The 13,705-nt window shown below is 36.1% G+C and overlaps 1 protein-coding gene across 2 annotated transcripts; it reads right to left on the bottom strand.

Annotated features, from left to right (window-relative positions):
• Window positions 1–315: 315 nt before the first annotated feature.
• LOC137736695 (uncharacterized) lies at window positions 316–4,103 on the bottom strand. Of its 2 annotated transcripts, XR_011068790.1 has the most exons (8): window positions 3,338–4,103; window positions 3,089–3,215; window positions 2,824–2,959; window positions 2,205–2,241; window positions 1,842–2,082; window positions 1,435–1,555; window positions 1,255–1,352; window positions 316–713 (listed from the first exon to the last, which is right to left on the bottom strand). XR_011068790.1 is itself a non-coding variant. In XM_068475934.1 (7 exons), the coding sequence occupies exons 1-6, from the start codon at window positions 3,554–3,556 to the stop codon at window positions 1,464–1,466; spliced, it is 852 nt and encodes a 283-aa protein (XP_068332035.1). In that variant the 5' UTR covers window positions 3,557–4,103; the 3' UTR covers window positions 316–713; window positions 1,435–1,463. The 2 variants fall into 2 exon arrangements, 1 of the variants encoding a protein (XP_068332035.1); XM_068475934.1 differs by lacking the exon at window positions 1,255–1,352.
• Window positions 4,104–13,705: the final 9,602 nt, after the last annotated feature.

Genomic DNA, 13,705 nt, shown 5'->3' with positions numbered 1-13,705 from the left:
TTTATGCACTTAGTTAAACAATATATGATAAATTTACTTAAATCCGCCTAGTTTACCAAGGCTCCTGCCTAGAAGCCTAGCCTCAGCCGGCCGCCCAACTAGCCCTTTTAGAACCTTACATGAAGAAACCACGCAGTACTACCATCAAGCCATATAACATAAAGGTGTGACAATTGCACTCAAAATCGTTTAGATGACGGATTTTCTCCCGCAAACACGGATGTCATTTATATTAATCTCACACCAATAAATAATCAAACCAAATAGTATAAAGAGGAAGAAGAAGCTGAAGCTTCAATATTAGCCAAAGGAAAATGACGAAATGCGGATTGAATAGACAAATTCAAATTGAACAATGACTTTTTCTGCTGAATACAATGTGTGAGAGAGACTAGACAATTGACTGTGAACCCATATGTTGGGTCCCCAGTCCCTGAAACGAATCGTATTTGATTCTTTCTTTGATACAGGGGAGGGTTTAGGGTTATTTACACATTTACATTCTTATTACGCTGTTGCAGCCGGAAAACCATATTTCCGGCAAACAGCAATGACCCATAATATCGCGCCAAGCGGCTTTCAGCCACGTGGCACAGCAACGGCATATTTTACAGACACCACCAGGTGAAAAAGCAACAACCCATGATGCTCTTCCACCCTCCTAACATCTAACAGCTGACTTTGCAGTATCTCTGATGACCACCATGAATGACCTGCAATGGTTACACATATCATATATATTTAGAAGATTTTATAAACCAGAAAAAAAATTTAAAGAAAAAAACAATGAGGGTATTACTTGATACAATGACAAATGTGTGTATATACATATATATGTATGTATTCATGTATGTATATAATATTAGGTCCCATGTGCTTTGATCCCTGATTTCCTGGTTATAGAAAAAAGCCCTGTTTCAGATGTGGCTAAAAATCCCCAAAGTTGGGAACTTGCTGGCTTCAGTCAGAATTAATAGGAAAAAATCTGGGGTGTCAACGGGTGCATACACATGTGTGTCACTCTTTCTCATCACGAACATGGTGCCAACGCACTATGACGGAACCTCTCCAAATAATAGAGCTAAAAGCAAACTAATTTCAGGTCAAAGATGATAAAGCATCATTATCCATTCCAAACACTGCTAAACCCTTGTTGCATTGCAGAATGTTAAATTGCAATTTGTCATAAGTTCATAAGCTACTATTCTGTGCTAAGAGTAAAATCTTATTTTATAAGGGAAAAGCAGGTGTCACCTCTAGAAAGCAAAGATAATAACTTGCAAGGCTAGATTTAGAGCCTGCCACTTAGGTAGCAGTAACTTCTCTTAGTCCTGCTGCAATCTAAGGATTACCTGCATCCCCGACAAAGACAGATGTCCAGTATAATTACACAGATATGATTAATAAAAAGGTTGTCAATGTGACAATCTCTACCTCAAGATGTGACCTTTCTGATTTACCACTCAACCTGCAGTTTGATCGGAACCACTGGTGAATTGAGGAGAATTGGTAGGAAGCATAATCTGCGTGTGTCCTGGAGCTGGTGCAATTATACCTGAGAAAACCAGCAAACCAGAATCACTGATTTTACACTCGAACTATTTAAACTGCATACCACTTCCTGCCAATTTCCATCAGTGCGGCAATGTTGTATGATCATATACATGTTTTGCAGAAAAATGAAATAGGGTTAGCAGGCACAGCGTACAATATGAGTTACCATAAATCAGGAAAAATTTAAGATTTTCAAGAGAAAATACTGATAAAGTTTATAAATTGCAATGAAGGTGTGTTATCATCTTTTGTAAATGGGAAGAAGGGCTTTGGGAAGAGAATGTTGCCTGCAGGATATGGTGTTTGAATCGTTGGAATGGCAGCCGGGGATGCAGCACCAACATTGGAGCCGCCAAATTGCATTACATGATGACCTGGAACTCCATAGTTTTGAACCGTTGCATACCCATGACTCCCGGGGAGTGAATGACTCAATTGTCCATATGAATATACGCCAGGGTTAACAGTGCCTGGTACCCCATATATCTGAAGGTACTGCTGCTGAGTCATGTAAGGACTGTAGGCACCCTGGCCAAAGTTGATGAACAAAAAACGGTAACAGGACAAGTTAGCTTTCCAATAATCAAGCATTGTTCTTATACTCTTCAATAGCAAATAAAAGCTTTGTAACAACATATTAAAATAATGACCTGTGGATAGACAAATTCAGGTCCATATCCTGTGTACCTGCAAAACAGAAATTGATGAATCTCTTGAAATCATATAGCCAAATGGAGTTTCCACATTGTATGGAATTCAAGCTTCATCTCACGCTTTTCCAAGATGGGCACTGGTTAAGTGTCAGAAAAACAATTGGAGTACAACAAGTAACTACTACAACTCAAAACTCTTAGATCCTTTAGCAGAAGAGATGAATACTATAGCACAAGCATAAAAGCTACAAAGCAAATTAAACAACATAAGATTTTCATTATAATGTGATTTTATGCATTTGCACAGCTTAATGCTAGTTAAGCATATCCCACCCAGCATTCAACATACGGTAAACGATGACATTCACTAACGTTTCAGTCTTAGGTACCTAAAACAATTACTTGATAGCTCAAATTCAGAAACGGGAATGCTCAGGAAATGGTTGGCGAGAAAAACACTCGATCAAATAATTGTCGTGTGTTCAGGAATGAAATGTTGCCTCTTGCAGTCAAGACAAAAGGAGCCAAATTGCATAAGCTCCAACACCCAATTGGCCTCAACCGGTAAGCTTGAGAAGATAATCTAAAGTCAAGAGCTTTCTAAATTAGAACTCACCCATAAGATGGGTACACGAACCCGGGCTGGTAACCATGAGGAATAGGGTGGTGGTAAGCAGGGTTGGGGCTTCCCATGTAAGCAGCTCGAGGCGGTTGCACACGACCGAGGATTGGAGCTGGTGATCTCAATTGCCCTGCAATCAAATCAACCAAACCAACAATTTCGTAGCAAATCAAGCATTAGAAAAGCAGTTCCTAAGCACCCAATAGAGCAAAAATGCAAGGAAAACAAATACAAAACGAGAATTAGATTAAAAATATACCATGAAAAGGGAAAGGTTGGCGGGGACGACCCAGAGAGGCAAGATTGCAGTTGGCTCTGCGGCCATCGATCACAGGATTGGGATCCATACAAGCCCTTCTTGCAGATTCAGGTTCACGAAATGTGACCTAAACCCTCCAAACAAAAACAACCCAGAAACAAAAAAGCTGATTAATTTCAAATTTATCAAAATTTGATCAAATGTTGATATTTTTGGGGAAATTAAGGAGAAGGGTTAGTGGGTACTGACAAAGCCATAGCCTTTGGATCGGGCGGTGTTCTTATCGGTGATGACGACGGCCTCGAGGATGTCGCCGAACTGCTCGAAGTGACGTCGTAGAGTGTCGCTCTGGGTCTCCCAGGCCAGCCCCCCCACGAACACCTTCGTCAACGTCGTGTCCCCGAACGGGGAATTGAACAGCTGCCCACCTCCTTGCTGTTGCTGCTGCTGCTGCTGGTGGTAAGCCATATACACACTAACATAGAGAAGGGGGGGAAGAGAGAGAGAGAGAGAGGATCAGGGAAGACGACGACTGAAACAAAAGGAAAATCTTCAGAGTCACGTGACAGACACGTGGACCCGGAAGGCGCTGAGCTCCATGATCTTCTGCTCTCTACCTTTTGCTTTCAGAAACCCTACCCCTACTTACTGACCTAGTAGTGGACTCTACAGAAACACAAGTAAGTCTGAAAAGTCGTAAACAGAAAGAGACAGAGTTTATGAAGAATTGAGATCGGATCAAATCAGAATTTTGAAATTGAAATTAACCCAATTCGATTCGAGGACTGTAAAGCAAGACCCAGAAGGGGATTCATAAAAAAAGGCGCCGGTGATTTGGAATTTTGGGATTTTTTGGAGGGTAAATAGCTGCAGTGAATTGCCGGGCATACGACTGACACCCAAAGGTTGTTGCAAATCATTCGATCGCGCTCAGGCCCTGAGAAATATGGCTGCTTAGCTGTTATTTTTAATTTCCATCTACTTCCTTTTTCTTTTCTTTTTTTAATAATCTTCCCGACATTTTCATCACTCATTGTTATTATTCTCATCAAATACTATTTTATTTTCCTCTTTTAGAAGGGGAACCCACCCCAAAAAACAAGTGCTCAATCAATAAAATGAAATAAGATTTTCGTTTCGAAAAGTTTCTTAATGCGGAGAACAAACCGTTGTAGACATATATGAATATGTTTTTAGAATGATTAAAAATATTTTTGGCAAAAGTATTTTTTTGTTTCAAAAACAATTTAAGTGTATCTTTTAAGAAGAATCAAGTATGTGTTTATTGCACGAAATATTTTAAAAATATACAATTAATAAACAAACACACACAAGTTATAATATACGTGAATTAATGATGATATTGATAGATTACATGAGAAAAGCTTTTTGCTATTTTGGACATTCGAGAAACAACATAACTAATATTTATTGACCTAAAATATAATATTTAATAAAAAAACACATGTGTTAAAACACGAGTGAATTGATGCTATTATGCCTATAAATGCAACTATAACAGTAGAAAATAACTATTCCCTCTATGGAAAATTCATTCGGTTATAGCAGCTTGCAAGGGTGGTACCGGTCGAGCATATAAAATGTCAAAACTTCAGGTGAATATGCTCTGAATTAATTAGGCTTAGTTTTCTGTAGTGGATAAACATGCTACGTGTCCGTCGGGGAATTAAGAATTAACAATTAAGAGCTCTCTCTCTCTCTCTCTCTCTATCTCTACTTTGGTGACAGAGACACTCACAAAAACAAAAAAGATGATGGAATACATGGAGGCTTGCTTACTGTGCACGGTTCAATTGTTTAACCGTGACTTATTGTCGAAGAACACATCCAGAACAGTCACTCACATCCATTACAACACTGCCGTACAGATTGCTATTTATATGTTTCCATTTATTATTAGGAAATTTTACCGAAAAACTTCCGATACTGTTCATTTTAATGAAAAATTATATTTTTACATTAAAAGGTCAATCATGGTACTATTCATTTTACCATTTATTTATCCTTATCGTTAAAACTTAAAGTTTTCTAATCTTTTTCATTAGTTTATTTATTTATTATATGGATTGCAGACTTTGCCAAACAGCATCAACATCGACCTCAGTGTGGTTTGGATGTATAGGGATTTCGGAGGGGATCCCAACAAGGGTTGAAAACAAGGACAGCGGAAGTTAAGAAACTTCCTTCCCCTAGGTGACGCTGCCCGTGAGGAAACAGTACCGAAAAACACATGCATCCATCGTTTGACGTTCTTAAAGAAAGCGTAAGCGGTATCAAATCATAATACTCATTTAGCGTTTGCTTAATAATTATATTGTTCTTGAAATAAATAAAAATCTAACACAAATACTCGCAAGTTATGCGCTGATCCATCATATTGTTGACATCTTGAATCTTGTAATACGTGATAGGAAAAACGTAGTTACCACATTTAGTCTACTTTAGATGGAACTTAGAACAAAACACGTTTGGGTGGAACTTGGAAGACATCACCATCATGTGTTTGGAAGATGAATTATCGCACATCGAGTCTCCAATCTTTTTTCATCTTGTTTCGAAAATCATGATAAAGTCTTCAATCTTCATCAACTATCTTGATTTTCAAACCTGATCCAATTAAAGATTAAGCCTATAAGTGTACATGGGCTTGGATATCACTTCTCCAACTTGGACTCATACGTGGGCTTGGGATATGTTACGACTTCAACCAAACTAACGAGGCCCAATCAGATTATATTAAACCCATTATCATCTTGTCCCAGGAAACTCGGAGGATTTTGAACGTATTGGGTGGATAACCCAAGTGCAGTTAGTTATTTATATGGCACATTTACTTTATAGGAAAGAGAAAAATATTAAATCGGAGAACTTTGAAACAGAGGAAGTAAGGAAAAGGAATCGATTAACTACGGAGACTAGTTGATTCAATTACTAATTTTCAGGTATTTATTTTATTACAAATTTTAACAAAAAATTCACATTTTTATACTCTAAATGTATTGTTAAAAACTAAAAAAGTAAGAAAGTAAACGCATATAACTCAATAATCAAAATGATTTTAATTCTAATTCATGTAAGCAAACATGTTATCAACCTATATTGTAGACATGTAAATCTAATAAGAAAAAAGAGAAAATTTGTTCTAAAAAATAAAAAATAAGAAAAAAGAAAAACGTAACCCTAGCAATTGGCTAAGTGCTAAGGGCATGGACTGTTGCTCTCCAATAAACAAAAAAACGTGGGAGATCCCAGGTTCGATGCTCCGAGTCATTGAGTCTGCTTGGTTGTGGTCACAGGTATGATGAAATTACCTATAGCCTCTCCAGGCCTGGAAAGAATGGATAACCGTGATTTGCCACTACTTCTCCCCCTTTAAAAAGAGATAAGAAAAAATGAAAAACATTTTATTAACGTTTAATATTCATCTATGTTCATAAAACGTTTTCCCGATCATCATGTGTGCTTGCTTATTATTAAACACGTTTTGAATGCCATGCACGACCATGGGTAAGCGCAATCCATCCAAAAATTGAAGGAAAAATACTTTATGCTCCTAGCAGTAGTGACGAACAGATTCAGATTTATACATGTACGTTCACTTCAAGCCATCAAAATCACATTATAATTAATTAATGGGTAAATTACATTTTACCCTCTTAAGTTTAGGATCAATTTTAATTTCTTACAACATCTTTAAAACATTTCAATTTCATACATTTACTTATTATTTTATTTCAATTTCATACATTCGTTCGAAAATCTGTTAAGTAAACCGTTACGTGATGACATAACAAATATGGGATTCACATTTGTTGTGACATGGTTGCCAAATTTGTACCATGTGGCAAACAAAATAAATTTTTATGCATTTAAATATTATAATAATTTATCCTATTAAAAAAAAAAAAAAAAAACCCAAAAACCCATCCACCTCCATCTCCTCCACTCTCTTCACCTCCCCTCCCATCCAAAAACCCACCCCACCCCTACCTCCCCCGCAACCCACCCCTCTTCTCCCTCCCGAGCCTCCCAACTTCATGTTCGTCTTTCTCCATCACCACCACCCATCTCATGCAACCACAATGTCAATCCCCCTCCCACCGGAGCAACCATCTCCATCTCCTTCATCCTCACAGCCACACTTGTTCATCCATAATCCCTAACCATCTCCCATCCCCCATCACCCACCCTTTAAGACGCCAAACCGCTTGACCCACCTAAAGAATTGGAGGGCGTGCTCCCAGTTCCGAGTGGCGGCTACGGTTGGTGTTGCAGCTTCGAATTGTGGCAAATTCCGTTGAGCTGAAGAGGCGGAGGTGCGCGAATGCCTGAACATTGAAGGGTAGGGCTGCAGAAGTGATGGGGGAATTTATTAAGTGTTTAGCCACGTGACACAAATGTGGCGGCAACGTCAGCACAAATGGGGACCCCATATTTACCACGTCATTACTTAACGGTTTACTTAACAAATTTTCTAACAGATGTATGAAATTGAAATAAAATGATAAGTAAATGTATGAAATTGCAATGTTTTAAAGATGTTGTAAGAAATTGAAATCGACCTCAAATATAAGGGGGTAAAATGTAATTTATTCTTAATTAATTAATGAACTAATTTACATAAGCAATAGAAATTAACAACACGTACGTACTAATTAGTTTGCATGCCATTAATTCACAGGCACGAGTTAAAAATTAGGTCTTGATTATAATATCGCTCGATGATGGCTTTTCTTCTTTGTGACTTTTTAATTATATGACTCGTACTGACTAGCTCTTCGTTTAATACTTACCTAATCGTCTCAAATATTATAATAAATCACAACTTTGAATCCCCTCCATCTATTGTAGATTGAAAAAGTTAAAAAGGATCGAAGATGATACTGTAAAAATTAATAAATTTAGGCAGAACAGTATGTTGAAGAATGCTAGAACTGTGCATGTGATTAGATTGAGACATTATCGATATAATTAATAGTGAACCACTGATTCCACTCTAAAATCTTAACAAGATATACCAAATATCAAGTACGTAGGGCCTTTCGCCTTAATTATATCTTACCTAGCACATTATGTTTATATCGATGTTTAAGAAAATTGTTGGTGTTCAAGTTAGATCTGTCCCTTGCACAACTCTCTTGGGTCTTGCCTGTCGGGCAAGGTTTGCTGCTTGATGTACTGCAATATGAGTTTATTATTAGTTTGAATGGTGCCTTTGTAGGGCCTTTGTTAGGCATTGAGGCTCTCAATCAAAACTAATATGGGTATGAGCATGCCACCGTTATCTTTGTATAACAGATTGTTCTTTTTTGGTTATTAAATGGATTGATTACTTGCGGCACAGGTTTTTTAGACTTCTTAGTTGGATTGTTTACAAATGGGTTAAGTCTATATAAAGTTCTTTTTCTTGCCTTGTAAACAAGTACTTTTACTCATAATATCATATGTCCAATTAAAGGGAGTTCAGGACCCTTCAAATTATTTCTCTGGTTACAGTTTTAGGTTAACAATAAAGAAGCAAGGTTAATTAGCTTAGCAAAATTAATCATAGATGAAACTTTGAATGAAAAGCATTCGAAAATGATATAGGATCCAATGAAAGATGCATAAACAACAGATTTACTTTATGTAAGTACAAACAAAAGGAGAATTGGGCAAGATTATGACCTTGTTAGGCAAAGTTCGTCTTCTTGCAACCACTTCTCTTTGTGTTTTACAGGGGTGGTAATCTTTGGAGAACGAAATATAAATCCGGTTTACTAAAGAGATTCGATACTACAACACAGGGGAAAGGTAGCAGATTTCTCACTACTACAATATTAGTTTTAGGTGTCGAATGATGGTGGCAGTTTAATAAGCCATTATGTCGAATAAAAGATATCCGACATATCATTCAGTTAATGTCAGATAACAACGAAATCCTGTCAGTTATATCCGATATAAATTCCTTGTGGATATTTAGTGTTGGATGCAACCGCCATAAAATTATTATAACCGCCAGTATTTTTGAATTTTTTTTTTATAAATATTTTTAACATATTCTGACGGTTTTTAAGTTAATGGTGGCAGTTATAACTGACATAAATTGACTATTTTATTATTTTAGTTTCTGACGGTTATTATTTTAGTATTCTGGCAGTTATAACCGACAGAAATTGACTATTTTATTATTTTAAAATGTTATATTGATTAAAAATAAATAAATAAACATATGGTTTAAATATATATATTTTTTCACTCATGGCCCTATCGAATATAACCGACACAAACAAAACAAAATTTTGGGCAGGCGCTAGAATAATCTCTGAATGTTTTTTTTTTTTTTTCACTCATGATCCCGTTACCTAATCTCAGAATTTTTTTTTGCGATTTTTTACACATGCTATCTCGGAGTATATACAAACATATTTGACGGTTGGATCGTTGAAACTAGTTTCGTAGAATGCATATCCTATCAAATTGATAGATTTAACAAAAACTTAAGAATTAATGTTATACTTCCATTAAGTATAAAATAAGATTTATCCACTAGTGTAAATATTTTAAATTGAAGATCGAATTCATTCATTGCATTCTTATAGGATCGAGGAGTGTAGCTGTAAAAAATCATCAAAATCGGAGCTAAAATAACCGCTAAATTGTGATTTTTTGTTTATATCCATCGAAAACTTTTGTTCTGTTACCTAATCTCTGAATGTTTGTTATTTGCGATTTTTTACATATGCGATCTCGGAGTGTGTACAAACAAATTTGACGGTTGGATCATTGAAGAATGTTTTGTAGAATGCGTATCGCATCAAAACGGTAGATTAAACAAACACTTAGAGTTAATGTTAAACTTTCCCATTAAGTATAAAACAAGATTTTGTGGTATCCACTAGTGTAAATATTTTAAATTGAATATTGAATTTATTCAACGCATTTGGATAGGGTCGAGGATTGTAACTGTAAAAAATCATCAAAATCAGAGCTAAAATAACCATTAAATTGTGATTTTTCGTTTATAACCGTTGAAAATTTTTGTTTTGTTACCTAGTCTCTGAACGTTTGTTTTTTGTGATTTTTTACGTATGCGATCTCGGAGTGTGTACAAACAAGTTTGATGTTTAGATCATTGAAAAAAGTTTCTTAAAATGCGTCAAAACGGTAGATTAAATAAACACTTAAGAGTTAATGTTATACTTCCATTAAGTATAAAATAAGATACTAGTGTAAATATTTTAAATTGAAGATCAAATTTATTCATTGCATTCTTATAGGGTCGAGGAGTGTAGCTGTAAAAAATCATTAAAATCGGAGCTAAAATAACTGTTAAATTATGATTTTTCGTTTATAACCGTTGAAAACTTTTGTTCCATTACGTAATCTCTGAATGTTTGTTTTTTTACGATTTTTTACGTATGCAATCTCGGAGTGTTTACAAATAAGTTTGACGGTTAGATCGTTGAAAAAGTTTCGTAGAATGCATATTGCGGTAAAACGATAGACTAAATAAACACTTAGAGTTAACGTTATACTTCCATTAAGTATAAAGTAAGATTTTGTGGTATCCACTAGTGTAAATATTTTAAATTGAAGATTGAATTCGTTCATTGCATTCTTATAGTGTCACATCCCGACCCGGGCACCTACCACATGCCGGACTCGACTCCTTCGTAGCATGATATTGTTCGTTTTGGGCCCCGACCACATCCTCACGGTTTTGTTTATGGGAACTCACACGAGAATTTCCCAGTGGGTCACCCATCATGGGATTGCTCTTGCGCTACTCGCTTAACTTCGAAATTCCTACGAAACTCGAAACCAGTGAGTTCCTAAAAAGCCTCGTGCTAGGTAGAGATGTGAATATACATATAAGGCTTACATGATCCACTCCCCTGGGCGATGTGGGATGTTACATATAGGGTCGAAGAGCGTAGCTGTAAAGAAATATCAAAATCGGAGCTAAAATAACCGTTAAATTGTGATTTTTCGTTTATAACCGTCGAAAACTTTTGTTCCATTACCTAATCTCTGAATGTTTTTTTGTTTTTTTTTTTTTGCAATTTTTTATGTATGCGATCTTGTAGCATCTACAAACAAGTTTGACGGTTAGATCATTGAAACTAGTTTCGTAGAATTTATATCTCTGTTAAATTTGCCTAAATTTTGAAGTGGGAAATGTAATTTGTGCTAAATTTTTATTTATGTTTTTCAAGTATCGATTAGACAATATTTAGTTTGTGTGATGACATGTTCATTGTACAATTATCTTTTTGTTTCTTTATTGCATATTTTACATGGATTATTATATATTAAACCAAACAATTATTTATTTAATTTTTAAAAGCGTATTCTATTTAAATACATTTTATATATTTATTTATTAAACCAAACAATTATTATTTTATTTTTTAAAATAGTAACAAAATTTTGGGCGCCCGGGGGGGGGAGGAATTTAAAATTTTGGAAGGGAATTTAAAATTTTGGGAGGGAATTTTGGGGGGATTTTTGCCGCCATTTATTTTCTGTCGGTTATAACTGACAGTAATGAAAATTGTCTGTCGATTTATATTTTAAAAAATGTTTCTGTCAGTTTTAACTGATAATAATGAAAATTTTCCAAAATAAAACCCCTCAATCTCTTCCTTGCATCGGTGCCTTCTCTCTTCCCCCTTTTCGCCGATCCGCATTTCCTTCTCTTCTCTTCTCTCCTCATTTCCTTCTCCCTTCCCCTTTCCTTCCCCCTTTTCTCCCCTCCCTTCCTTCTGTTGGGTTCAACACTTGCAACTGAGAGCCTTTGGGAAAGGACAAGATGAAATAATTCATTCACTTATGTATATACGTCTGCTAGACATGAGTTCAAGCACAGTTGTCACACTGCTAGATTCAATTGGGAGGCTGAAGCTCTTGCACTACCTCGATTTATCCTCTTTTTGTTTGATTTTATTTTCTTGGCAACGAAACAGGCATCACCTTTTGATTTCTCGAAAACCCTAATTATCCATTTCTTCGATTAAAGTGATGTAGGCTATGATGAGAAACGACAGAATTTGATTCGGAGAATTGATTTCACTTGGGCTGTGGAAAAGGACGAGAACAAGAAGCAGAAGAAGAGCTCAAAAGAGAGCATGGCGACGCAGTGGCAATGGCAGAGCATGGTGGAGAACTTGCAGCTGGCGCACCATGAGCTTTCCATTATCATAGATCTCATCAACACTGTAAGTATTTCGATTTTCATTCGATTTCAGGGGGAGATTCATTTGAAGGAGCAATACTTGTTGTGATTGAATGATTTTAATGAAATGTGAATATGTGCAGGTAGAAATAAACAATGCTGTAACAGTGGCTAGCATGACGCGTCCTAAGCCGCTTCCTAATGAAGCTATGTCTGATCTTGTTGTGTCTGCAGCAACCAAGCTTCAATGCTTCAGGGTAAATTTTGTAAATTTTTTAAATTCGATAACTTTTTGTTTTGATTGTTCGTGGATATCTGTTTATGTGTTATTGATTACTATTTCAGCATCTTGGAAAGTATTTTAAGCAGTCTGACAAAGCTTTGGACCGACAGGTTGCTTGAGAAGCGAGATTTTACGGTGCTCTAATCAAGTGAATCTACAATGTTTAGTGATGCTCTGGCAATGATCTTAGTTTGTTAGCCATTGATTCTTTCTTATCACGCAGCAAAGCTATTTGCTTTAATTATGTATAGTTTTGCGTCACTTGTTTGTATCACCTATAAAAAACTTCAATAAGCCTGTTGGTTTCTTCTTGCACAGAGGAATTTGGTATAATAAATATGGTATAAAGAATAGTGCAAGGAAATTCTTTGAGATATTTGGTCATGGCCAAGAAGAACAAGACCCGGTCAGGGGAGGGTGCTATGGCAGTGCTTTTGGGCAGGCTGGTGAATGCTCCGATATGTCAGGAAGAATCAACGCAGAAGTTACTGGCTTGGAGGATTCAAGTGCTCCGATGAGGAAATCTATTAGTTTGAATTCTAGTAACCATGACAGTTTTGGTGTGCCCATACAAATTCTTCCCCTGTCAAACATGTTGTCATCAGAGAGAAAGGATTTGAAACATAGGTTGAATATGGAAAATGCAGTGAATGCAAGGGAGGCCAACTTGAAAGGGAAATAAATGATTCAGAAAGTGGTTAATATATATTTTTTGTCGGTTTTATCAGACAATAATGCTTTTATTTATTCATTATTAATAAATTTTCTATTGGTTATAGCCGATACAAGTTCTGTCGATTTTAGCCGACAAAGAATGCTCTTATTTATTCATTATTAATATATTCTCTGTTGGTTATGTCCGACACAATTTTTGTCGATTTTAGAGTATTTTCTGTCGGAAAATTCATTTCCTGACGCTAGCAATTATGTCGCTTATTATATCCGCCACTGCATCTATTTTCTGTCGGATTTTGCTTAAAATCCAATAGTAATATACGTTTCTTGTCGGTTATCATAGCGACACTAATAAATGGTTTCGTAGTAGTGTCTAAAACTTGACAAAAGATGGCTTTCTATGGTGGACCTACAACTAAAAGGGTAAAGTGTGAACAAACAAAAACTTTTTGGTTTCTTGCTTAGTGCAGAGTTGAATGTC

The sequence above is a fragment of the Pyrus communis genome, chromosome 1, assembly GCF_963583255.1.
Source record: "Pyrus communis chromosome 1, drPyrComm1.1, whole genome shotgun sequence".
NCBI classification, from domain to species: domain Eukaryota; kingdom Viridiplantae; phylum Streptophyta; class Magnoliopsida; order Rosales; family Rosaceae; genus Pyrus; species Pyrus communis.
This window is presented reverse-complemented; position numbering and strand designations above follow the sequence as displayed.